This window comes from Mytilus edulis, chromosome 9 (genome assembly GCF_963676685.1).
Source record: "Mytilus edulis chromosome 9, xbMytEdul2.2, whole genome shotgun sequence".
Taxonomy (NCBI): domain Eukaryota; kingdom Metazoa; phylum Mollusca; class Bivalvia; order Mytilida; family Mytilidae; genus Mytilus; species Mytilus edulis.
The window spans coordinates 9,827,387-9,854,186 of record NC_092352.1 but is presented as its reverse complement, the minus strand read 5'-3'; the positions used below and the strand labels follow the sequence as shown (position 1 = coordinate 9,854,186).

Below are 26,800 nucleotides of genomic sequence, written 5' to 3'. Positions count from 1 at the left end.
CAATCCACAACCAGTTGAATTTTACTACTTTCTGAGAGAAATTTGTGGATGCATATATAGACATAAGATTCTCCAGTTCTTAAATACTCCCCTTAATTTCCTTGTGGCACAATAAAATTAATATTACAAAGGACATACATCTTTTATTAGATATAAAACAATTTTTTAATATAATAGTGTAAAAATAAAATTGATGTAAAATAGATTGCTTCTAATATATTTGTTTCTGTATGGAGAATGCTTTTTTTACTGCAAGGTGGTTAATTGTTTGAAGCAAAAAAACTTGTACAAAAATAATACAACCTTGTTTTGACAAAATGAAGATAACATTTGGCAGCATTTCCATAAACAATGTCTTTTCAATCGAACAGTTTAAAAAGAACAATATATGTGTCTGGAAAAGTTGAGAAACATCAAGCAAAGAAATAAACATGACATTACTTATTTAAAAGCAAAAAGAAATGAACTAACAGTAATTTGCAACATCCATAATATACTGATACTTATAAAACATAATCTGCATATTCATAAAACTGTTTCAACATTAAGCAATCTCAGTTCAAAATAATCCTTTCTTCACTGTCTTTTGTTTTTTTCTCATTAGGAATTTTTATTATTTATCACAGTTTAATGCTTGTTAGTTTTCTAAGTTTACATTTTTATGGTTTCCTCCATTCGAACTTAGCTAAAGCATAAATCATTTCACAAAATGCAATGTAATTCACATCATCCTTTCCTCCGATCTTCACATCAAACTTGTGCCAGAGAAGTTTAATTTCTTGTTCATTTACCAGACTGGCTAACTCAAGTTCATTGAGAACACGTCTGAATTGTGATCTTGATACTGTGCCATTGTGGACCCTGTCATAATCTTCAAACAAGGGATATAACTGCATTCGGTGTTTTCTCACCTGTAATGTAATAACATATAATTAGAACAACTGAATATAAAACAAAATAAGAGTCTGAAATTCTTCAACACTTAAAATTCTGCTTAAAAGATTTCCAATTTAAAAAACTAATTATGCTTTTATCACTAATTGTAATTCCCTTAGTATTAGAGACTATTTCAGCATTTAATTAAAAGAAATAAAGATTTTAATTTGCAAGATATAAGTAGTCATTATTTTCTGTTGTAAGGTCATCCTTGTTGAAAATAACCTTAAAATTGAATAGAGTTCCCTTCTAATTCAGTGTCCTGCTAATCGCTTAACTATCAGGTAGCTTAAGATTTGTGACTAAGCTGTTCATCATTGTACTTCATGTAAACACCTTTGTTACATAAACTCTACACTAAAAATCATTCCTCTATTCATTTAAAAATTTAAGAGGTCCATTATTAATAAGAACAAGGAGCTCTTCTGTTGTAAAATAATTAGCCTCCTAACCTTTTCAGAAATTCTATCCATACACATTGAGAACATTGATTCAGCTTCTGGTTCTAGTTTATTAAGTTCCCATTCTTCTGGAGGTTTGAACTGAACCACTTCCTGTAATGGAGCCTTTTCTAGTTCTTTGAAAGTAAATATACTCTCCACATCATCACAGAACTTCACATAGTCTACAAAATCTGGGTAACCCTGTGATTGGTATCTGTAATATACACAGGAGGAAATAATATAATGTATGACTTAAATATAATATAGATGTAAGATGTTTCAACAATGCCAAAAACCTGTTATGTCTGTTTGTTTTGATCTCACATAGTTGTCAATATAATGGAATTTTGTGTAAGTGTCATACAAGTGAGTGGTTTGCATAGATATAAAACAGGTTTCATCCACTATTTTCTACATAAGGAAATTCCTGTTCAAAGTCAGGTAAATAACAGTTGTTTTCCATACGTTTGATATGATTGAGCTTTTGATTTTACATTTGTTAAGGGACTGTCTGTTTTGAATTTTCCTTGGTTTTCTTTCGTTATATTTGTTATTTTACTTCTTAATGATATTAAACACAAATAAAGATTTTCATTAAATACCAAACAAGGTTTAAAAGTATAGTTGGATGCATTAATTTTATTTCCAGTGATTCCTCTAAAAATATAAAAATCAACCATGTGAGAGGTTATGTCACATTTTTTTTAACATGTCTGACTGTAAGGATTTTATATTATATGATCATATATACATACTTGTCTTCCAGGATACAGACTTCTGATTCCTTTAACTCAAATCTACATAAATCAAGAGCACGACGGAATGATATCTTCTGTACTCTTCCAGACCTGAGTTTGTCATAGTCTCTCATGTATTCCAGAACACGAATTCTTTCTTTACTGACCTGTAGAAAAAGAAAATTATCATATTTAAGTGACCTGTTTTCATTTATATTTCAATGATAATACCATTATAAATCATTAAAATATGTGAAGCATTTAAATCAAGATAAAATCATTGTTAAAGAACAAAATAGAAATAATTTCAATTGAGTGAATAAAAAATAGCAAAATGATTTAAATGTATAAATATGTCATAGAAATTAAAATTCCACAGTACCTTAGTCTTAACTTTCATCATAACACCTTCTAAATCTTCAGCAATATTCAATTCAGGTAATTTCTTTGATGCATTTGTAAGTCTGAGTTCTTCTAATCGCTTCTCATACATAAACTGTTGTTGTTCTCTTGGTTCCAGCTCTTGAAGGAATTGTAAGTAGTTAAAGCCGACATCATTACAGAACTTAGCCTCCAGTGATGCCATCTCAGGCTCTGTGGCATGAAGTTCTAGGATTGTTAAACACTGTCGGAACTGCACCCGGGTCACATGACCATTATTATGTCTAAAATAACAGGAACATATGATTACATGTATTGCAAAATCACATTTACATTTGTATTACTCTACAAATAAAATAAAATCATTGTTAAACAGTTTTGCCATTATCTTCTTATTGTGTTTTTCACCTTATGTAATCAGTAGAAGTGTTATGGAATAAAAGTATGTGTTAATGTTAAGAGGTCATTTAACCATAAAAGTAAAAACCATTTGAAATAAATTGATATCACCTAATTTTTTTTTGAGAGGGAATGTGACAAATGCCCTGAATATTTTACTAAACGTCTTCTGTGACCAAAATCATTCTTAAACGGAACCAAATTCATGGTGACAAGAAATTTAACTTATATTGAAACTACTATAATTATATTTGACAATATATGATTTGATTTTGAGCATTTGATATCAAAATCAAGGAGGAAAGAATAAAATTCAAAGCAAAATATTCTTATCTGATTATTTTACTATTCATTTTCTCCCCTTATGTTGTAAAAAAAGATTTTCACTTCACCCCCCTCCCCCCCTAACCCCAAGCAAAAGGAATTTTAAATCAATATTTACAGGTCAAAGTCCTGGAAAACTGGTTTTGTCAGTACTCTTCTTTGATTTGTTCTTTGTCGTAATCTATCCATGGTAGCTTCAAAAATACTTTGATGGTCTTCAGTACTTTGTTCCCAGTCTACAGTTCCAGGTTTTGGGACACGGAATATTTCCTGTGGAGGTACTTGGAAGTTTGGATCTTTTTCCAAACAAGGCTGTGTAAACACTGAAAAGAATGAAAACAAATGATGTCTGCGTTGGTTTGATAGTTAAATTGTAGCCTCACTAATTGTTCACCACATTCTGTACTTAAATAAAATCTAAAGGATTATAAAACATGAATTATCTCCCTTTATCACGTTTTACACAGGAAATTTTTTTATTTTTGTCCGTCCAACTAAAAGTTATCACTAACACTGTGATTATCTTATTCATATTGTAAATTCAAATGGTTTTCAAGGTTTGAAAAAATCCACACTTTTCTGTTAACATCCAGGGATCATTAATGTCAATGAAATCAACAAAATTCAGTACCCAACAAATAGTAAAGAATTCACAGTACTATAATGTAACAAGAGTGCACACACTGAAATGTCTCGCCTTCTTTACTAATCATTGATATTTTGTTGATAGTCCTAAGTATAAAGCTTTATTACAACTGTCAAATAAACGTTACATTAACCAAGATAACTAAACAAAGAACAATGAACCATGAAAATGAGGTCAAATTCAGATGAACCATGCCAGGCTGACATGTACAGCTAACAATGCTTCCATAAAACAAATATAGTTGACCTAATACTTATAGTTTAAGAAAAATAGACCAAAACACAAAAACTTAACACTGAGCAATGAACCGTGAAAATGAGGTCAAGGTCAAATAAAACCTGTGTGACTTATATATAAATCATAAAATATTTCCATACACTAAATATAGTTGACCTATGGCGTATAGTATCACATAAAAAGGCCAAAACTGAAAAACTTAACTTTGACCACTGAACCATGAAAACGAGGTTAAGGTCAGATGACATCTGTCTGCTAGACATGTTCACCTTACAATCATTCCATACAACAAACATAGTAGACCTATTGCATAAAGTATGAGAAAAAGAAAAACAGACCAAAACACAAAAACTTAACTATAACCACTGAACCATGAAAATGAGGTCAAGGTCAGATGACACCTGCCAGTTGGACATGTACACCTTACAGTCCTTCCATACACCGAATATACTAGCCGTATTGCTTATAGTATCTGAGATATGGACTTGACCACCAAAACTTAACCTTGTTCACTGAGCCATGAAATGAGGTAGAGGTCAAGTGAAAACTGTCTGACGGGCATGAGGACCTTGCAAGGTACGTACATACCAAATATAGTTATCCTATTACTTATAATAAGAGAGAATTCAAGTTGACAACATTACAAAAAATCTGCTTTTTTTCAAGTGGTCACTGAACCATGAAAATGAAATCAAGGACATTTGGACATGTGACTGACGGAAACTTCGTAACATGAGGCATTTATATACAAAGTATGAAAGCATCCAGGTCTTCCACCTTCTAAAATATAAAGCTTTTAAGAAGTGAGCTAACACCGCCGCCGCCGGATCACTATCCCTATGTCGAGCTTTCTGCAACAAAAGTTCGAGCTTTCTGCAACAAAAGTTGCAGGCTCGACAAAAACAGTGTATGATAAATACAATATAGGAGTTTAAAAGTGAATGTAAAAATCTTGTTCACAACACTTGATTTCTATTATCTGTTTCAAAGCTATTGTTAAATTCTTGTCGAAAACACTTGACAGTTGACATCTCTGATCCCTTTCTGTATAATGTTAAAATATTATTCACAACACTCACCTGTTTCAACATCATGTAAAAACCTTGTCCACAACACTTGGTCTTCTTTGTCAGGACTTTGGTAGGCATCAATTAAGACATTATAATGACCATCTGTTAAATCATGGATTCCCAATTTACTGAGTCCAAGTAATCCTAGGCCACGTCTGAACTGTGCCTTACTGATAGAGCCACTTCTTAATGGATCATAATCTTGGAAAAATTCATTCACCTTTAAAAGAAAAAAATATTTTCAATATTGCAAAATCAAAAGCCAGTAAATAATAGTAAAGAAAGTGTTATAAAAATATATAATGTTAACAAGTTAAACAAGAATGTGTCCTCAGTACACGAATGCCCCACTCGCACTATCATTTTCCATGTTCAGTGGACCGTGAAATTGTGGTAAAAACTCTAATTTGGCATTAAAATTAGAAAGATCATATCATAGGGGACATGTGTACTAAGTTTGAAGTCGATTGGACTTAAACTTCATCAAAAACTACCTTGACCAAAAACTTTAACCTGAAGCGGGACAGACGGACGGACGAACGAACGGACAGACAGACAGACGGACGAACGAACGGACGGACGCACAGACCAGAAAACATAATGCCCCTCTACTATCGTAGGTGGGGCATAAAAATCTTTCTTCATGGTTACATTAAAACTGAACTTCTAATCCTGACCCATGAAAATGAGGTCAAGTTACTGGTGAAACTATTAAATCTTAAGATTCTATAGACCAAATGTAACTAACCTATTAGTAAGTCTAATGTCATACAAGGTTATTAGATTTAACAATTTATTAATTCACAATGCCATACTTTCACAAGGGAGATAATCATGTCAATGCTGTATTAAAGTATTCTGAATTTGATTATTCTATTTTCCTGCATTCTATCAACTATTTGGGTAGAAACAATTTGTATTATCAATATAGCAGTGTTCTCCCTAGGATTTTGGGATAGTACCAGGGTAACGCGTGTCGAAATGATTTGTACAATATGTCGTGTCGCGTTGCATCGCTTATTTTTTCTTCTTGTTAGTTTTTGTGCCATTACCTTTTTGTCTTTTGTTTTGTTTACTGTGTTATGTAGACTGTGGGTAAAAAAAAATACTGATAAAAAAAAGTAAATCAAACAGTTTGTATACTTTAATATCTTTTAAGAATAAATAACTGAAAGCACTTTTAGTCTTTAAACTAGTCACTTTTTATAATTTGATCAAGCCAATTTTGTCCTGATACTTGTATAGTTACACTACACATTCCCCATTTTTGTTAGATTACACCATAACAATTAACTTTAAACAAGATTAAATTTTAATGTAGAACCTTTTGTAAATTAAATACTATTTTCCATAGCTTTAGACATGATTCTTTTAGACATTAATAAAATTATTATTAAAATCATTATTGTGTTATTTCATGATAGACATGAAAAGTATACTTATATTATCTATGTGGACACTCCTGAAAGGTTGTCTTGTCTAGCTGAGTTCCAATCATTGCATATTTATTATGTAAAAGTTAATCATTAAACTTCTTTAATACTATTCAGCTATATATCAAATGGATGTTTTCAACAATCTTGTTTAAACACAGCCTTGGCTCAGTCAGTAGATGTTTTACAACAAATGGAAGTTTATAACTTGTTGAACCTTGACTAGCTATACAGCCCTTGCATGGTGGGGTTAGATGTATTACAACAAATGGAAGTTTTTAACGACCTTGATTGGCTATACAGCCCTTGCTGGTCGGCAGATGTATGAAAGGATATACTACCTATTTAATATAATATGTCTGTGCTTTAATAAAAGTATGATTTTCAAAAATAATTTGCAATATATTTTTGTTGGTATATTCAAAGAAAGTTATTATCCTTGAGGTAACATCCTTACATAATTTTGCATTCAATTTGTACTTTATTTCTATTTTAAATGATGGATAATATTTTAGGAGCACATTTTTGTAATAAGCTAAATCAGGGGAAGTAACTCACAATTTAAAAATACGCAAATCATTTATGACCAAAGGCTGGAGTAATAGAGTTTATTAACAAATGTCTGCTTGTCCCTCAAAAGTCTCATAAGTCTGTGATCGTTAAGTTATGATCTCTTAATTAATTAAAACACAAGAATCATGTACATCGATTAAATCCAATCATCAAGGTTAACCTCAAAAGGTCAATCAATCACGTGATGTAAACAATCTTCGTTGTCAGAACTGGATTAAACTAGTTTGAACTGGTCAAAATTCATGTGAAATTTTATACCCCACGGAAAGGTTTTCTGTTATATGATTTTTTTACCGAAAATTTTAGCACCACGGTGAAAAATTATACATCGCGGCAAGAACGATACCACCACGGTAGAAAATTATACATCGCGGGCCCGCGGTCCTTTAAGGGCCTGGGGAGAACACTGAATATAGACATCTCACTCACAAAGTAATTTAATACCAAAAGATGCACATGCAATATAATATAAAAAATGCTAAAACACATCTTTGTATATCACTTAAAATTGAATTTCCTTATAATAATAGATTATTGTTGATCATCTCAACGCCAGTACGGCGAAAGCGAGAAAAACAATCTAGTTGAGATGACCAATGATAATCTGTTTATCGCTATTTTACCTTTGACGACATTGTCAATTTCATGTCAATTTCATAAGCAACGCCACTACCTACTTAGTTTCTAGCGATAATTTGCCATCTCAAGCGAGTAGCATGATATGAAAAACAAGTGTAACTGTGAGCTACTGCTCACTGATGATACCCCCGCCGCAAGTGGATAATGTTAATAGTGTAAAAATATGTAAGTGTTCGGTAAACAGAAAGTTGCCGAGTGATGAATCTGAAAATGCATCACACAGTATAGCTGACTTATATAAACCCTGAAACCAAATTTCAGAAATCCTGGCATTGTAGTTCCTGAGAAAAATGCGACGAAAATTTTCAACTTGGCCATCATGTGTAAAATGATAGTAGTGTTCGGTAAACAGGAAGTTGTCGAGTGATGAATCTGAAAACGCATCACACGGTATAGCTGACTTATATAAATCCTGAAACCAAATTTCAGAAATCCTTGAATTATAGTTCCTGAGAAAAATGTGACGAAAAATTTTCAACTTGGCTATCAGGTGTAAAAATGATACAAGTGTTCGGTAAACAAGAAGTTGTCGAGTGATGAATCTGAAAACGCATCACACAGTATAGCTGACTTATATCAAGCCTGAAACCAAATTTCAGAAATCCTGGTAGTGGAGTTCCTGAGAAAAATGTGACGAAAAATATTCATGGGACGGACGGACTGACTGACAGACTGACGGACTGACGGAAGGACAGACAGAGGTAAAACAGTATACCCCCCTTTTTTTCAAAGTGGGGGTATAATTATCACAAATAAAGATCAAAGAAAAAATGCACAAAATAGCAATATAAAAAAGAATATAGTTCAAAAAAGCTGGAATGAACAACTCAGATATGGACCGTTTTGAAATTTATTCCTTTTCATTGATTAGTCCTTCTATTTTTTAGAACTTACTAACATGATTTTCACTCTATGACGTGATTATATCTTTGTTACAAATTTTTTTTATAAACTGTCATATATATCAATATTTGTTTTTCTTCAAAAATACCCACCCTGAGCCTATTTGTTAGCACTATATGTCTTATTCTTGACATCAAATCCTCAAAAGAGACATTGCTGATGCTCTGTAGAGTCTTCTCTGGTGCATTTATATTAGTACGTCCCTTTTCTGATATATCAGCATCTTCCAAAGTGTGACCAACAAATTCTGAAAAATTCATAATAAATTCACATTATTTATCATTTACTTTCTTAACAGATAATTCACAGAAAGTATTCTTTATAAAAAAATATATCTTAAATTTATGTGTTTAAAAAAACATTCAACATGCTACATTGTGAAAACACAAGAACTAACGTCAGAGCAATATCCACCTATTCCTTGAATTGAAAAATCATTGTACAGGCTATGATTTGAACTTGGAATTATTTTAAATTATGGAATTTGCATACTTTCTTGTGCTTGAATTTATTAATAAATATCATGTTTATTTGGTATTATAATGTTTTGAGCGATTCAATACACTTTCCATACAATGTATTTTGTATCTATATATAGATAGTGTTGTGTGCAGCACTGAACATTTAAGTATATTTTTGTGTAGTGTTGAAAGGGTTTATAATAAAAGAAGATTTATTTTTACAAACCTTTATCTACACATTGTACAAAAGCTGGATAATTAACATCACCACTTGCAGGGTCTTCAAACTTTTTACATAATAACTTCATGTCCTCTGCAGTTACATTTAAACTTAAGAAATGTAAAATTCTTCCAAACTGTAATGGTGTTACAACTCTAGTATAGGCCTTTCCCTAAAAAAAACCAACATTCAGAGTTATATCATTGTCTGATAACCATTCATGTGTATTACTCAATAACTATAACACATTCCTAAAAACAAGAATGTGTCCAAAGTACACGGATGCCCCACTCGCACTATCCTTTTCCATGTTCCATGGACCGTGCAATTGGGTAATAATCTAATTTGGTATTAAAATTAGAAAGATTATACTATAGGGAACATATATACTAAGTTTCAAGTTGATTGGACTTCAATTTTATCAAAAACTACCGTGACCAAAAACTTTAACCTGAAACTCCCTGACTTTCATTTTCTATGTTCATTGGACCGTGAAATTGGGGTCAAAAGTCTAATTTGGCTTTAAAATTAAAAAGATCATATCATAAGCAACAAGTCTACTAAGTTTCAAGTTGATTGGACTTCAGCTTCATCAAAAACTACCTTGACCAAAAACTTTAACCTGAACGGACGGATGCACGGACGGACGTACAGACGAACGGAGCCACAGACCAGAAAACATAATGCCCCTCTACTATCGTAGGTGGGGCATAACAACTGAAAACATTTTTCCTCCTCTACTCTTGTGTCTGTGGGAAAAATTGTTTGGATAGTAGTTTACATGCTTTACATTTAATTTTAATACATGTAATCTGCTTGTTGGATAGTAGTTTACATGCTTTACATTTAATTTTAATAATCTGCATGTTGGATAGTATGACATAATTTACTTAATAGTTGCATATCTTGTATAGAAATGTTTATTTTATGTGTTACTTTGTTGTTTTCTATCTGAATGGTAGTTATTCATGCTTCATATCAAGGCCGTGTAAGTGTATTTTCATGTTTTCTATCTGAATGGTAGTTATTCATGCTTCATATCAAGGCCGTGTAAGTGTATTTTCATGTTTTCTGTCTTATATTGTGGAATAATATTTATACATGTTATATTTGATTGGTTTATTTTTTCATTTATTATTTGATTGGTATGTTTTTCATTTATTATTTCTTGGTTTTAAGGAATTTCCCTCAATTTTATATTTTTACAAGTACACACCCGTGATATCGCGGGTCCGTGACTGAATTAAAGTATATAACTATGCCTAAGCCTTATTTTAGTAATTGGTATTGTCATCTGATAAGTCATGTCGATTATAAGATTTTTGTTAAGCTTGATGTGAGTTTTTTTATATTTAAACTTTTATTTACCCTGTCATAATCCTTAAAGTATGTGTACATCATCAGTCTTCTGCGTCTAACCTGTTCAGCCATTTCTGACAAAACCACGTTCATTCTGGCCTCCTCAGCATCTGTCAGTGGTTTCAGAGTCTGTAAAACAATGGTTCACACATTTAACATTAAGTTAATAAAAATGGAGTAATGCTAAAGTAGAAGTGACAAGTATAATTTTCTAGAAAAGTTCAGGTGTCATAATCAATTTTATTAAAAGTATTTCAAAATCTTGATGTAATTGACCATTATTCAACAACATATAAATGAAAACAGATTAAATCTCAACTAACTTTGTATTTTCAAATGAAAAAAAAATCCAACTAGTTAATACTATAAGGCTGAGATTACCCTTTTTAAAATACCATATTCAAATTACAATGAATTCCGTCTTTAATATTACAGAAATTCAAATACTCTATACAAATTTTAAACCTTGGATATTTCAAGACATTTAAGAAGTCACCCAAATTATGTTTTATATAAAGTGAGATCAATCAAAAACCACAAATTCACTGATCTATTTTCAGACAACCTTTTTGCATCCAATTACATCCAAATCTCTATACATTCTGAATTAAAACCTGTTTAAAAGAAAGTTACCCTTGCCAGTGCTCCTCTAGATGGTCTGACTACTTCCTGTAATGGTTTCTTGTCAAGATTTGGTATGTTAAATGCTGAAAAGTAACAAATAAATAAATTAATTCATAATTTACATGTCAACATTTGTAAATCCTCAATTTTAAATTTGAATTAAAGGAGATATTTTGATATAAAAGGAGGACATCAATGAAACAGCTGCCTAACTAAATGACAAAATTGAAGAAGATTTTTTTTAGGTCTGTATTTTAAAACACTGTGTTTATTGGGGTATCCACATTTTAAAAATAAATAGGGTTTTTATTAGAAAGGAAAATTGCAGGTGAAAAGTGCTTTATAAACTATAAGCCTAAAAAAGGGAAATTATGTTTTTTTACTAAAAAAATATGGCCAGATTGTTTTGATATTTACATTTTAGAAAGACTATGAATGATAAAGAGTTACAAATAACTTGTGATTGAATACACAAAATCATAAACTTAAAATAAAAATAACTTTATCATTTGTTTTTGTTGATTTTTGAATTACCATTTTCCATCATATCACAAAATTCTTTATATTGTACACGCCCATCCTGTCTTCTGTAATACTCAACAACTTTCTGTATCTCTGGTCGTGATAACTGAGCTTCCTTTCCAACAGCAAGGGCCAGTCCACATATAAACTGGTTCTCTGTTATAATACCACTCCTTAATTTATCATGGTCCTTGAAGAATTCTTTGGTACGGATCCCATTTTTGAAAACAGCAACTCTGATTTTATCAAAGATCTGGTTCAATGTTGGATCTGAAGTTGGCTACAAATGACAATAACATACATGTATAATGATGTTCATACAATATAGGACTATCTTAGAAATAAATTGTATGGAGTATGTCCCACTTCTTGTTTTTTCCACAATGTGTAGAATTAAAATAACTTTTTTCTTGCTTCAATAAAAGGACTGCACAGAAACACAGGATAGAAAAGCATCCAGAAAACAATTTTAGGAAGGATATTTAAAAAGACCAATCACCCATTTATTTTAAGCTTTTGATACCATCTACAAATATTAGAGTTAAAGCTTGACTATAATGTCTACTATTTATAATATACCGTACTTATTGGTACTGACTTACAGTATTCAAAATTTAATTAACAGATTTAAATGTACACATTGAATGTGTAAATTTGAATGCAAGTGAATTTCTCGATATGTTTAATTATAATTCAAATACCTGCAATGGGACATAATCCACAGATCTTTCAAATGTTGGTGTAAGTTGTTTCTGTTTTACTATTTGTCCAGTGATGGCCACAATATCATGATGAAGGTTTAAGTAATTAAGAAGTCCAGGTTTACCAGGATCTCTGTATTTGTTCACTAATAATGCGATTTCACTCTCACTCACATCGGGAGGACCAGGAAAACTTCGGTAAAACTGAAAATGGAAAAAAGATTATCATTTTACATTCATACACAGAAAATTTGATAAAATGGTGAAATAAAATTTAAATGAATTCAATTTCTGTAATATAGTTTGATTCATCAAAACCATGAAGATCACTCTCCAATTTTCTTTGAAGTTTTTACTATCTATGACAAAGCACTTAAACGAGGAGTGAAAATGATAATAAATCTTGCTGTTTTTGACCTGATATATAAATACTAATGTTAGCAATCGCTTTAAATTCATTTCTGAGCCATAATTGCTGTAAAATTTCTTTAACTTTTTTAAGGCTATGAGTACTAGTTATGCAGACAAAATTCTGATTTTCTGTAAAGGTTTGTTCCTTTTTAACATTATCTTTTGTTCAAAAGTCTCCAAGAGATGAAAGTCATCAAACTAGGTACCTGGCTTTCTGTAACAACACCCATATGATGACGATCGAAGTCTTCGTAACAGGTTCTCAGGTTGATTCCATGGTACTGATAAAACTGTTGCATACGACTCAAAACCCCCAAAATAACATCTTCTTGAGTTGGAGTCAATGGTCGTACTGTTCTTATGGTTCCAAGACTACAATTGAAAAAGTCATCACAGAAATGTTAATAATCTTCAACTGAGTGTTTTCAAGATTCTTAAAATCTATATTTGCACAAAAAATTGTGATTTTCTTGTTATTGTTATATATCAGTTACATCAATTGAAATACCAGTTACATCAATTGATGGATTTGTGGATTATCAAATTCACATTTTCAAACTTTCTACTTAACAAATCAAAGCTGTAAATAAGGGAGATTTTCAGAGGTTGTTGTTTGCTGGTGTGGTTCATATGTTTTTTGAATATCTAAGAAATTGTAGTACAAATGTAAAAAATACATTCACATGTAAATATCATGAGGTCAAATGTGAGGAGCTTACAATTCAGGAGCTTCAACTCTCTGTCTGGCAGGATCTTTGGTTAAATCATGTGGATTAAAGTTTCTATCTATTTCTTCACAGAATGCCTTGTAATTAAACCTGCCATTTCTCAAAAAGTCATATTTTTGTCTTAAGACAGCTTCCTGTTCTGTATCTAACTTCAAGCCTAATGTTTGCCACAAACATCGAAAAAATTGCTGATCTGAAAAAAAAAGTTTGTTTGTTATAGCAATAAAATTTATCGTCACTGTTATTTTTAAAGATCAATGTAATTTTTACTTACTTATGAAAACAATAAAAGAGGTTATCTATATCAAAATATTCTAATCATTTCATATCATCCATTTTATTATTCTAAAATCTATTCAAATGTTTCTCACCAATTTCACGATATCTTCAGGCAGATCAACAAATGTTAGTTTACTGTAAAACAATGTAACTAAAAAAAAAAAGATCTCGATTATCTTTACTAGATTCTACCTTATTCAAGATTTAAAAAATGTAAAGTGATAAATAAATTAACCTGTTATGAATCCTGATCTGAGTTTGTCAAAATCTTGAAAGAATTCTGTAACTCTAATCCTCTTAGTTTGTGCAAGTGTTCTTATGTCATGTTCTAAATGGTTTGATGCCACAGCAGCTGACATCTTAAATCTACAAATATAATATAAAAAATATGAAACTATGTGATTAGGAATCAAGTTTCAGCTTCTTTACACAAAAGTTTCTTAAATATTCCAAGGAGTAAAAATATGTGGATTAAAACCTTAAAGATATTTAATTGCAAACCATCATGCTTTTAAATTATGCCAAAAAAATTAAATATGTTTTATATTCTATTTATATTATATTTGACTATTCTTCAAATTTTTCTTAGGAATGTATTTCAAAATTATGCAAGCCTCTTTGCGATCGTTCTTATGCAGAATGAACTAGAAACATTTAGATCATTGAGACTACTGTGAGTGAATTTTTACCAAAATATTATTGTGCATGGCCAACTAATAGAAAGCTGGTATTTCTTTTACAATGTTTACAGGCTAACTCAAAGAGTCTAACTAAAAAATTGTGTAAATTTCTTCATGTGGCATGGAAGTTAAGATCACAAATAATCATTGCATAACAGTTGTAATTATGTGCTTATTATGACCTTGTTGTGTTGTTCTCTGTTTGTTTACTGTCAATATTGTAATTGTATATTATGTTGTCTTGCTATAGCATTATGTTTGCTTCTGCAATAAAATATATTCATTCATATAACAGAAGTATCAATAATCAATTGTAAGAATTTAATTTGCTGAATAATTCAAACAATCTAGCATTATTTTTTTCAACTAATCGCTCAACATAGGAACGGAAGTGAAGAAACCTTATAAAGGCCAAATGCATGAATTATATAAAACTAAAGCTTTTGACCAAAATGCAAGGAACTTGAAAGTGATCTTTTGATTATTGAGGTTAATCAAACCAGTACTAAATATTCACAATAAAATCTCCCTACATTACAAACATGTACAGTTATCTACAGGACAGAACTTCAGAAGAGCTTTCACCCTTCCCTCCCATTTTGATTCTTCTATAGAAGTCTATCTTAACAAAACACAGTGCCATACATTGAAAGAAAATCATTCAATATCTAAAAAAAATATGATTTGATCGGTCAAAAACATACATCAACAACCCAGAAACATAAACAAGCTATGGAAATCATGTTAACTTATATATAGTGTTGCTAGCTACAACACTGATTTTTACATCAAGTAATGCTCCAAATAAAGTGACTTTGTTATGACATTAAAATGAAATGTTGGTTATCTTAGTCTAGTCACAAATAAGTTAATTACCAGGTATTTTTATAAACTTACTTTCCAAATACAGCGAAAACTAGCTGTATTGCATGAGAGGAAACAGTTCCAATGTTGCTTGGATACAGTAAACATGCGCACGTTGACTTCCGGTTGGAACCGTCAAAAGATGTGTTTGGCTTTCCGTCGTAGGACTCCTCGAGTTGATTTGAATCAAGAACGTATATTGTTAGCAGAAGTCCATAGTTATGTTGATAGTTATAAATACTTCATTGTTCAAAATAAATGTTTACAATGTTTTTTTCTTCAATGAACTTGGAGAAAGGTTGAAGTTCGATGATTCCTGCCAGGACTTAAAATACCGTGAATAAAAATATCATGAATATTATCAGACATATATATTCAGCATGTCTGACCCCCATGTCAGTATTCACTCTCACATAATTACAGATCAACTGTCAAAGAAAACTTAAGGTGGAACTGTCAATGTGTTATCAATTAGAAATATGACTATTGGTGAAACAGATAATGATTTCTATAATTTCTGTTTTTATCTATTTATCTGGGCTTGGACTACTATACTAACATATCTGGGGCTATGATACAATCATTATAGTCCAAGTATTTCATTAAAATATTTGATTTTACAAGATATATCTGGACAATGCCCCACATTAAAGACCCTGAGGCCTCATACAAAATTATTTGTTATGCTCGGAATACAACTGAAACATTGAACTTGATATCCCGGCTTTATATTTAATCGGTTACTTCTGGTGTCCATAGGGGAAATTTCTGGTTCTTGTAAGTTCATTTCAAGTTTTGGTCTACATAACTGACCTACTAGTTTGGTCACCTCATATTGTTTGCAGATGACAGGATCAAATGCTTAACTATTACATGTATTACTGTGCTTATCCTGAAGGCTTTGGCCTTTCTCTTTAAGCAATTGCCCAAATTGTCTACCCAATTGCAGTTTTAATTCTCCAAAAAACTGATCAACTGGTTAGACATAGACGATAACTAACTGAGGTTGGGTGGTAGGTGTTATTTCCTATTTCACTGAAATCACCATTTTCATACTAACACCCTTTAACTGAAGCAATTTGTTAAGACATTTAACCAGTTGATCTGTTTGTGGGAGAAGAATTTAAACTGCAATTTGGTAAACTATTTGAGCAAGAATTAGTGCTGATATAATAGGCAAAAAAAGCCTACTGAATAAGCACAGTAAATTAAAAAGATTGCCGTAGTTTTCAACAGGGACAAATGATACAATATATATACATATATCTCTGCATTCAAGAAGATCTTGATGCTACAGCGAGGTGTGAACTAAGACTATTTTCACTTATTTCTTTATGGAAGAAAGATAGCGGCTAATTTGCCGATGGTTCTAACTGTGTTATTGAACTTATTCTATTTAAATAAAGAAGGAACGAACGAAAATGTACACACTTTGCAATCATTATAGACACCTAAGTTATATAGAACAGTTATATACATAATCTGAGACCATATAGGGAAATACTGGGGGGATGCACCTGAACTTCTCCAGCTGTCTGAAATTAAAACCAGAGGTGTTATCCATATAATTCAACATACTTTACACCCATGCATGTGCGTTAATATCCGCTTATAACTGCTTTGTATATATCACAATATTCATTCAAGTTGTCTATATAAAAACAAGTTGCTTTCTTTAAAAGAAGAAATGCAATCGTAAACCCAAATGCTTATTTGGCATTATATATTAGATATTGTTTAATAAAGATGTATTGTTTTATATTACTTTAGTTTTATAAGAATTAGAAACTGACATTGATTGTTTACTTAATGTAATACTTCCGTCACACATCAGCGTATAGCTCCGACGTACTTTGGCCGTGGTAAAAAAGCATGCATGCTACCTATACGCTAGTAATTTTGGATGCATTCAACCTGTCTATCATATATATCTGTATCGTGTGCACAACGAGCTTAAAGCGTGTATGAGCTTAACGCGTGCATTGGGCGTGCGAGAAGAGAACCTAAGCGTTTATCGGTCGTTCAGGTAACGTATGTTGGCGTATGTCTGGCGTTTGCCTAACGTAGATAGAATATACGCTATTGAACGTAATTGAGACGCATTCCGATCGTATTTGGAACGATAATCCGTGCTTTCGGAGTGTCTGGGACGTTATTTATGGGATGTTTGTTTTAGTTAATGTCTCGAACAATTTTGAAGCGTATACAACGTGCTTGTCTCAAATTTATCTGTGGCGTTTTCAACGCCCTTGTATACATATCGTTTATATTATGTGCGTGTAGCATACATGTATACGCTTGACACACGCTTGAGCTGACTGAAAATTTTCATTTTTATACCGGCGTCACACATTAGCGTACAGCTCCGACGTACATCGGGCGTGTTAAAAAATCATAAACGCTGCCAATACGCTAGTAATTTTGGATGCATTCAACCTGTCAATCATATCTGTAACTTGTAGGCGTGTATTAGGCGTACGAGTAGCGTACCTAAGCGTTCATCGGCGTTCAAGAAACGTATGTTAGCGTATGCCTGGTGTTTGTCTAACGTAGATGGAATGCACGCTACGAAGAAAAAAAAAGTTTCTTGAACGTATTTGAGACGCGTCCCGGTCGTATATTGGACGTTCTATTATGGGGTGTTTGTTACAAACAAACCTGCATACGTTTTAGTTAAAGTCGAACGATCTTGAGGCGTATACATATACACATATATGATAGCACCATATCAGTCATTGGACAAAACAAAAGTTGCATCAGTCAAAAACTTAATACGGTTTTACAAGATATTTTTCGCTGGTGTGATGACAATAAGATGGCTGTAAATGTATCTAAAACGAAAGCTATATGCATTGGATCTAAACAAAAGCTTTCCGTTACATCAAATGAAAACATTAATCTTGCTTTAAATGGACAACAAATTATAGAAAGTAAATGTGAAAAAGTTCTAGGTGTTTTTATTGATGCATCTCTATCTTGGTCTTCTCATATCGATTATATAATCAAAAAAGTTAACTCTTCTTTAGCTTTACTAAAAAGGATAAAGAAATATCTAAATCATAAAGCTAGACAAATGTACTATAACGCTTACGTTTTACCTCACTTAGATTATTGTTGTTCAATATGGGGAAACTGTAATAACTTTCTATTAGATAGTTTACTAAAACTGCAAAAAAGGGCAGCAAGAATAATTTTAGACGAACATGATTACACCAAACCTTCAAGAGAATTATTTCACGAATGTAACATTGTGCCAATCACACAAAGAATACTTTATCACAAATCATTACTAATGTATAAGGCAAAACATGGCTTAGCTCCAGAATATATGTCCAGTCTTATTGTATCAGCTTCTGCAAACCAAAAATATAATACGAGATTTTCATCCTCAGATAATTTTATTATTCCAAAACCAAATACAGAGTTGTATAAGTCTAGTTTCTCGTACAATGGACCAAAAGTGTGGAATGCTCTTCCTAATTCAATAAAAAAATCAAATACAGTATCCGAATTTAAACATAAATACAAATCTATGTACTTTTAACATTACCATCATATTTTTACTGTAATGCCATATCATAATTGTTTATTGTATTTTAAATTGTACATAATCTTTATTTAATTTATTATTATTGATGCATTGTTTATTTGTAATGTAATTATTATTGTATTAAGAGAGCCTTATTGAAAATTGGTGTAATCCAAATGAGTTACTCTCTCTAAATAAAGGTATTATTATTATTATTATTATTATACAACGTGCCCTAAACGTGTCTCAAACTTATCTGTAGCGTTTTTGCAATACGCTTGTAACGTATGTATTACGTGCTTGTAGCGTACAGGTATACGCTAGACACACGCTTGAGCTGGATGAAATGTTTTTAAAACTGCATTAAAATTTCCTCGAGTTGAAGCGTTCACCAAGCGTATTCCTTTTTATTTCGACGTACTTTAAACTTATGCAACGTGCGTTAATCGATTGCTCAGCGTTCCTCTTGCGTGCAACTAACGTATACCGACCATGTCAATTTTATTTGTACGTTTGGTGCACGCCGGTCTATACGCCAATGTGTGACGCCGGCATAAGCTTCATAAGAGTTTCCTGGAGTAAAAGCATTCACCATGCGTATACCTTTGTATTTCGACGTACTTCAAACTTATACAACGCACGTTTAACGCTTGATTAGCGTTCCGCTGGCGTGCAACTAACGTAAACAGAATTTGTTAATTTTCTGTTTGACTGATTGTTTTACATTGTCATTTTCGGGGCCTTTTACAGCCGACTATGCGGTATGTGCTTTGCTCGTTGTTGAAAGTCTTACGGTGACCCATAGTTTGAAATTTCTGTAGTATTTTGGTCTCTTGTAGATAGTTGTCTCATTGCATCATACCACATCTCTTTTTTTTTATATTTGATATCTTATCGCCGACCCTGTTAAGTCTGCTAAAATTGCATGCATGATTAAGTTTAAGGTTATCAGTCGTAATTAAAGCAGCACATTTAATTCGTTGTTTCATTGCTTGAAGTATTATTTCTTACATCTGCATGGTCATATGTATTTTTTTTTAAATATATCAAGTTAGATTTAGATTTCAGTTTTAGTTTTTTTTCATATTTAATATCTACTTATCAGTCACATTTGAATGACGAAAAGGATCCAGAGGTTATGTGACCTTGTTTTGATAAAAAGTTAATAACGTTGCAATATTTAAACAAAGAAAATAACTTTAAATTTGCAATTTTAATGAGAATAAAAACGAAAGTATACTTTCATAATTAATTTTAACGTTATTTTCAATAAACGATATTTTTTTTTGAAAAATCCTCGTTTTTACATTTATTCGAGGACATATTTTAGATTATGTATACACGTCCTTGGTCTATCATAGACGTAAAATTTCACTGAAGAAAGTGCAAGAAAGACTTCCTTTTAAGTTCAGTATGGGAACAAATAGCCTGCTTTGTATATCATGTACATATTCCCTATACTCATAATCTTGAATGAAATGATAGTAATACTTCTTTTATAGATTCCGTTATCTCATATCTTAACACAGCTGGTTTCAACGTTTGACTCTAATTAAAATAACTACGCATATATTGAAAGTAAATATTAGGAGCTTGCAATTGCGTGCAAGGAAGTATTCAAATGCTAATTAAAGTAGTTTGCGTCATAATAAATTATGCATCCTATGTATCTCTACAGCAACTTTAAGATGATAATGCTTATTCAACAGGTGGTCAATTAATAAGCTATTGCGCATGTATATGCAATGTGGCCATGGAGAGAGCAGATGTATTCCGAATAACATCCGGTGTTCCGAAAGACTACGGACATCGTCCAATATATACTGCGTAAACACTTAGGGGTTTATGCAATAATAAGGTGATGCGGTATGATTGTCGCGGCAATGCGACAACTATCCACGAAAGTTTAAGTGAACTGGATGTAAGCAATTACAGGCAACCGAACGGCATGGAAAAAACCTACCCCGGTATAGTCGGCTATAAAAGGCGCCGACATAAAAAATAAGAAACATTTCAATTGGGAAAACTAACGGTATAATCTATAACAAAACAATTTACGAAAATAAATATGACAGACATGAACCAACGACAACCACTGAACTACAGGTTCTTGACTTGGGACAGGCACATAAAAAAAAATGTTTGTGATTGATCACTGAACCCTCTCCTAACCTGAGACAGTGGTATAACAGTCCACAATAACATAAGAAAAAACTATGAAAATCTATTGAAAAAGGTTGAACTCATCAGATCGATACAAAGAAAAACACAAAAAAACAGTTGTTTTTGTAGATCTGTCTGATCGTGTTCCTGACACGCAGCTCATACAGTGCCATCCTCACACAGCACATTCGAAGATTTATTTGATCTGATAAAGATTTGAAACCATTTTTTTTTTCTAAATACATCAAATATCATATTATATATATTTCCAGATAAATTTTAATATTTTATTAAAAACATATTTGACAAAATTTGTTACTGTACGGTTGTTAACGTTTTTCTTTCTTTTTTTTTTTACGATAGGTGTGTTTCAATATGTCGAATCAGGATAAATTTTACATAGTATTGTAAAAACAACTCATGACAAAATTGTAAATCATTTATGAATGGCATTACCGTAATTAGATTCTTTGAACACATGCGTCACTCAATGCAATTATGGCATATACTGTTTAATGACCTTTTACTCAGCTTGCTGGATATAAAATTTGATTAAAAAAGACGTTTAAACAATATTTTTCTAATAGCTCAAATTAAAAAACCAGCAAATTACCTTACGATTTCCCAGCATGCAGGAAGGGGAATTTCGAACCCTCACATAAATTTTTGAAGCGATCATTCGTGTACTAAAATTGTATGCGGTTTTTGTCGAGCCTTCGACTTTAGTCGAAAAAGCGAGACATAGCGATACTACATTCCGTCGTCGTCGGTGTCGTCGGCGGCGTCCACAAATATTCACTCTGGTTAAAGTTTTTGAAATTTTAATAACTTTCTTGAACTATCCTGGATTTCTACCAAACTTGGACAGAAGCTTGTTTATGTTCATAAGACAGTATCCAGAATTAAATTCTGTAAAAATAAAATTCAATTTTTTCCGTATTTTACTTATAAATGAACTTAGTTTTTTTGCCAGGAACCATTACATTCACTCTGTGGTTAAAGTTTTTAAAATTGTAATAACTTTCTTAAACTATCCTGGATTTGTATCAAACTTGGACATAAACATGTTTCTAATCATAAGATAGTATCCAGAAGTAAATTAAAAAAAAATCCATTTTTCCTGTATTTTACTTATAAATGGACTTAGTTTTTCTTCCAATTAACATTGCATACAGTCTGCAGTTAAAGTTTTTAAAACATTTTTAAGATTCCAGGGGCGTAGCTAGACATAAACTATGTGGAAGCAACTACCGCCGAGCAGAGCGAGGCGAAAACATTTTGGGACCCTATTATGCAGAATTTATTTTTTTTGCGGTTTTCGGTCATAGGACGGTTAAAAGAGGAGCTATATGTAGATAAAAATTTATGAATGTAAAACTATTAATAAATCTTCTGAATATAGTAATACATAAACAACACATATTTGTGATACAGAATTTACTCAAAATTGTCCAAAATCTGCTCTTCGGTTTTGGGCAGAAACAAACTTCTCTATTACTTTGTCAACATTCACACTGAAATCCTGAAGAATATGCAGTAATGCTATACATGTAACTTTCGTTGTTCATTGTTGATCGTACATTTGTTTTCAATTACATACGTAGTACCGTGACTGATAGTTCTCAGGGCCATCATGGCATGGTAGCACTCGCGATATGTTATAAACCAGCGTACGTGTTCGGCATCGAGCGACCTCCCTATTGAATTCGTCAAAATTACATGATGGGTCAGTTTCGTATGTTTCAGACAATATTGTGATTTGTTCTTTTGTGATATTTCCTACAACACGACGAAGCAGATACAGCACAAAGAAGCGATTTTCTGATAACTTGACGCGACTCCACTCTCCAGTTGCTTTATCATATGGTCTATGAACGCAAAAAATAATGAGACTTTCCAATACTGTTTTGGCGTGGTCAGAGTGATTGGCTCCGGTAGTCTGTCAACCACATCGCCTCGGCATATTTTCAACGATATCGAAGGGATCTGATAATTCTAATGCCGATTGGTACATCTCATTCCAAACTGATAAACTGTACACTGTAAAATGTGCTCCAAAACTACATATCTAAGACTGAGTATTACAAACTCAAAAGTAAAAATCTTGTAAAAGATACAAGTAACCTGATTTTGTCCTAATCTCCAAAAAGAAATTATTTTGAAACCAAATGTCGTTATTTAATGATATTTCATCAATTAAAAAAAGTGACAACATAGGTGTTTCCTTTAACATTCAATTTATAAATTTTTATTTTGCCATTTCTTTATTTGCATGCCGAATCATTATGCACGCAACTTCGGAGCTACGATCTTTTTCTTAACGAACAGCTTCATCAACGTAACTAGGTTGTCAAACTAATATCCGGGATAGACGGAAAAGACACCAACAGTCTCCGATTCCGATTGACCAACTAATCTCTCTCTCTTCTGCTTTTTTTTTTGTGAAAATGACGTGGATGCACGTGCTGTCGTGCCTCCGGGTAGCTACGCCCCTGGATTCCTTGATTTTTACCATACTGGGACAGAAGCTTCTGAATGTGTGACAATCGTTTATTTTATTGTAACTCATCAGAAATGTCTCGCATGATTGTCGCAAAACCAACTATGCTAATTGCTATGTCATTTTGGTCTCTTGTGGTGAGTTGAATCATTCATTGTCTCATTGGAAATCTACTTTTTTTATGATGAACTCTCACAGTTAGTTTTTTTTTATTGGAGGAGCCGTACATAAACTGCATGGGTGACACTTGTGACGACTTGAATTTTCTAATAATAAAGATATTTTCTTTCGTGTGGAAAAACTTTACATTAATCAATAATAATGATCACGTGTCTGTTTCTTGGGGTAATAAACATCTGCATATAGTAAAAAAACGGGTTCAAACATATACATATGGTAAAATAATCGTTAAGTAAGTTGCAACCCCACTTTGGAACAGTCTTTCGGACCATTTCAGGATGCAAAACATTTTTCTCAATTTGAGAACATGATTCAGTTTTGAAGTGTCGATGTTCTCCATACATAATATACAGTCTTTAATTTTAGACCAAATGCATTGATTTTTTTTTATCTAGCTCTTATTTTAAATTTTGAATTTCCTTTACTGCTGCTGACTCACTATTAGCAATAGGTGACACATAGAGACGCTTGCTACATGAGCTGTTGATGCTTTATTATTCATTTTCCAAAGGCTTAACAGTCGGAAACCCGGACCAGGCGATTGAAATAGAACAAAAGAATCGAAGCTCTTTGTTAGAGAAGGCGATACATGCTTACTGTAATGTTTACTATAGTGACAAAAATTTTAAAAGTTAATAGAAACAAACAAAATTACAATTTTCTTCTCAATTACGAAGTGTTTTATTTTAAAAACACCATTTGCATAAGTTTTCAATTTATTTAGTACATAGTTAAGCAGAACAATTAGATATCAAGTCGACGACATGGGTATCTTTCAAGTTGGATGTAGAAAATGCATAACCTCCGATTTTTTTAAAATTTACCACGGACGGAAAACATATCAATCTATTAGTTCAGTAATTTTCGCGTCTGCCCTTACATTATGTGACTCAAGAAAAAAATTCCAAAAAATGGGTAACAATTGTATCGAAAAGAGAAAATCGAGTGCACCTTTTTTATGTTAGGGCGTGTTGGAGTTGAATATTTTGTCATGATATCGTAGAATAGCAAGAATACTTCATACATCGTCTGGCTTCAGATTCTATCATTTTTATATATCAAAGCTACAGGTTGACTTTATAACATAAAAACATCACAGTACTAAAAGATGAAATATATGGGTCAAGTGAAATACCTATCTAATGAATCACAAAAACAGTAGGTGTGTTCGAATAGCTATTTTTTTTTACTGAAAGTACTTGACGACAGTCTTTCAAGTTGGATGATGAAAATGCATATCTTCGAAAAATTATATTTTTTTGTGTGTGAAAACTAGGGGTTATAGTCTTCAACCACTAAAAAAATCTAGTCTGCCCTTCCACGAAAATTTAATTAGAATTTTTTTAAATGTTTATGAATTTTCGAAAATTCCACCTGACAACCGATCAGACAATAGTTTTAAGTTGAATCAATGCAAACAAGATCATTAACTGATGCTCATTAGCTAGTTGATACATTTGTCTTTTAAAATACAACTGACATATAAGGATCGTAATGGTGCAATGTGGATAAATTTATCGGTTTCCGAGAGCAAAATTGGCAGCGCTTCATCCCTACAATGGCTTCCATTTCTACGATTGTGAAAATGAACTGGCGTTATTAGTACTGCAACTGACATCGAAAAAGACGCTTAGTTAACGAGTTTAATGGTCCGGAATAACACACGGCTGCAAATTGTTTTAAATGATAGAATAATATCTATATTTTAATTTCCGTCGGGTCGTAAAAAGTTTCTATGGTCACATTTTTGTATTTTATCCCTTTAATGGGGGTACCCCTCAATTTACGGTTTTGGGTAGTTACCTTAAAATCCAAAAATATATTTTTTGGTTAAATTTCCCGCTCTTTTCGTAAATATTTTCTATGCACATATCCTCAAGGATCATCGGAATGATGAAGACATAAATATAATACCATCTCCAAGTAAAACTTTCAAACTTAAAGTTAGCTGTTTTTTAGATAGAAATTTAACGCGTTTTTCTTTGAAAACGAGAAAACATATGATTCAAAAATAGTATTGACATTTGAGAGGACAAAACATATAATTGTGATACTGCATGCAAATTTTGTTCGGTAAATTCCAAACAATTTTGTCAAAAACTCAAAAATAAAACCATCATTTGTACCTTTTTTAATTACGGAAATTTCCTATCCGTCAATCAGCTCCACCATTTATTTTTTCCTTCACCATCAATTTGATAGTTTCGATGTGATTATGTAGATTTTGTAGGAGAAGTTAATTTATTTTTGAGTGATTTGAATATATATAGTAGTTCTTTCGTGTATTTTCTGTAAATAAGTTATATTTTGTTAATAAAATTTTGACTTTATATAAAAGTTAACCAAATCCTCCGGATAAGAAGGTTTTTCCGGATAATGACTATAGTTGACATTGTGTGAAAATACATTGTATGTCAATGTTTAACCTCAGAGCAATTAATATACATGCAAGTCATGCAAGTGGTCGGGGGAAAAGTACTATTGAAGATTCGCAGAGATTTGGTGTGAGACAAGGTGATGCTAAAACCAACTTCTCTTAATATTCTGCTTTCTGTGGGCGAATCATCAGAGATGTTATGACAAAATTGGTGCGTCTTTAAATTAGATTGATTGATTGATTGTTGGTTGCTTAACGTCCATTGACAAATATGTCATGCATGTTCAGGACGAGAACAAGTTAACAATAAAAACAATAGGTAGGTTTTGTCATAATAGAGGCCATTCGGGATGATGATCGGGAAAATTTAGACTGCCACTGGAAAATGATGGTATATTGTATTGGGACAGAAATTTTCCATTGCAACAGGCCACCTTCGGACTCCTCAAAGAGTTGATGCAAGGGTTTTAACATGCAAAGA

General features: G+C 32.1%; 1 protein-coding gene across 2 annotated transcripts; it reads right to left on the bottom strand.

Annotated features, from left to right (window-relative positions):
• Nucleotides 1-128: 128 nt before the first annotated feature.
• Nucleotides 129-15,752, bottom strand: LOC139487613 (uncharacterized). 2 transcript variants are annotated; one of them, XM_071272526.1, is made up of 16 exons: nt 15,604-15,752; nt 14,262-14,392; nt 13,739-13,940; nt 13,226-13,391; nt 12,609-12,812; nt 11,920-12,187; nt 11,395-11,468; nt 10,771-10,890; nt 9,409-9,574; nt 8,814-8,968; nt 5,183-5,393; nt 3,339-3,543; nt 2,499-2,781; nt 2,135-2,283; nt 1,389-1,593; nt 129-911 (listed from the first exon to the last, which is right to left on the bottom strand). In XM_071272526.1, exons 2-16 carry the CDS (start codon nt 14,383-14,385, stop codon nt 660-662), a joined length of 2,784 nt encoding a protein of 927 aa, XP_071128627.1. In that variant the 5' UTR covers nt 14,386-14,392; nt 15,604-15,752; the 3' UTR covers nt 129-659. The 2 variants fall into 2 exon arrangements, with proteins under 2 accessions (XP_071128627.1, XP_071128626.1); XM_071272525.1 differs by having other exon boundaries at nt 15,583-15,681.
• Between the last annotated feature and the right edge of the window lie 11,048 nt (nt 15,753-26,800).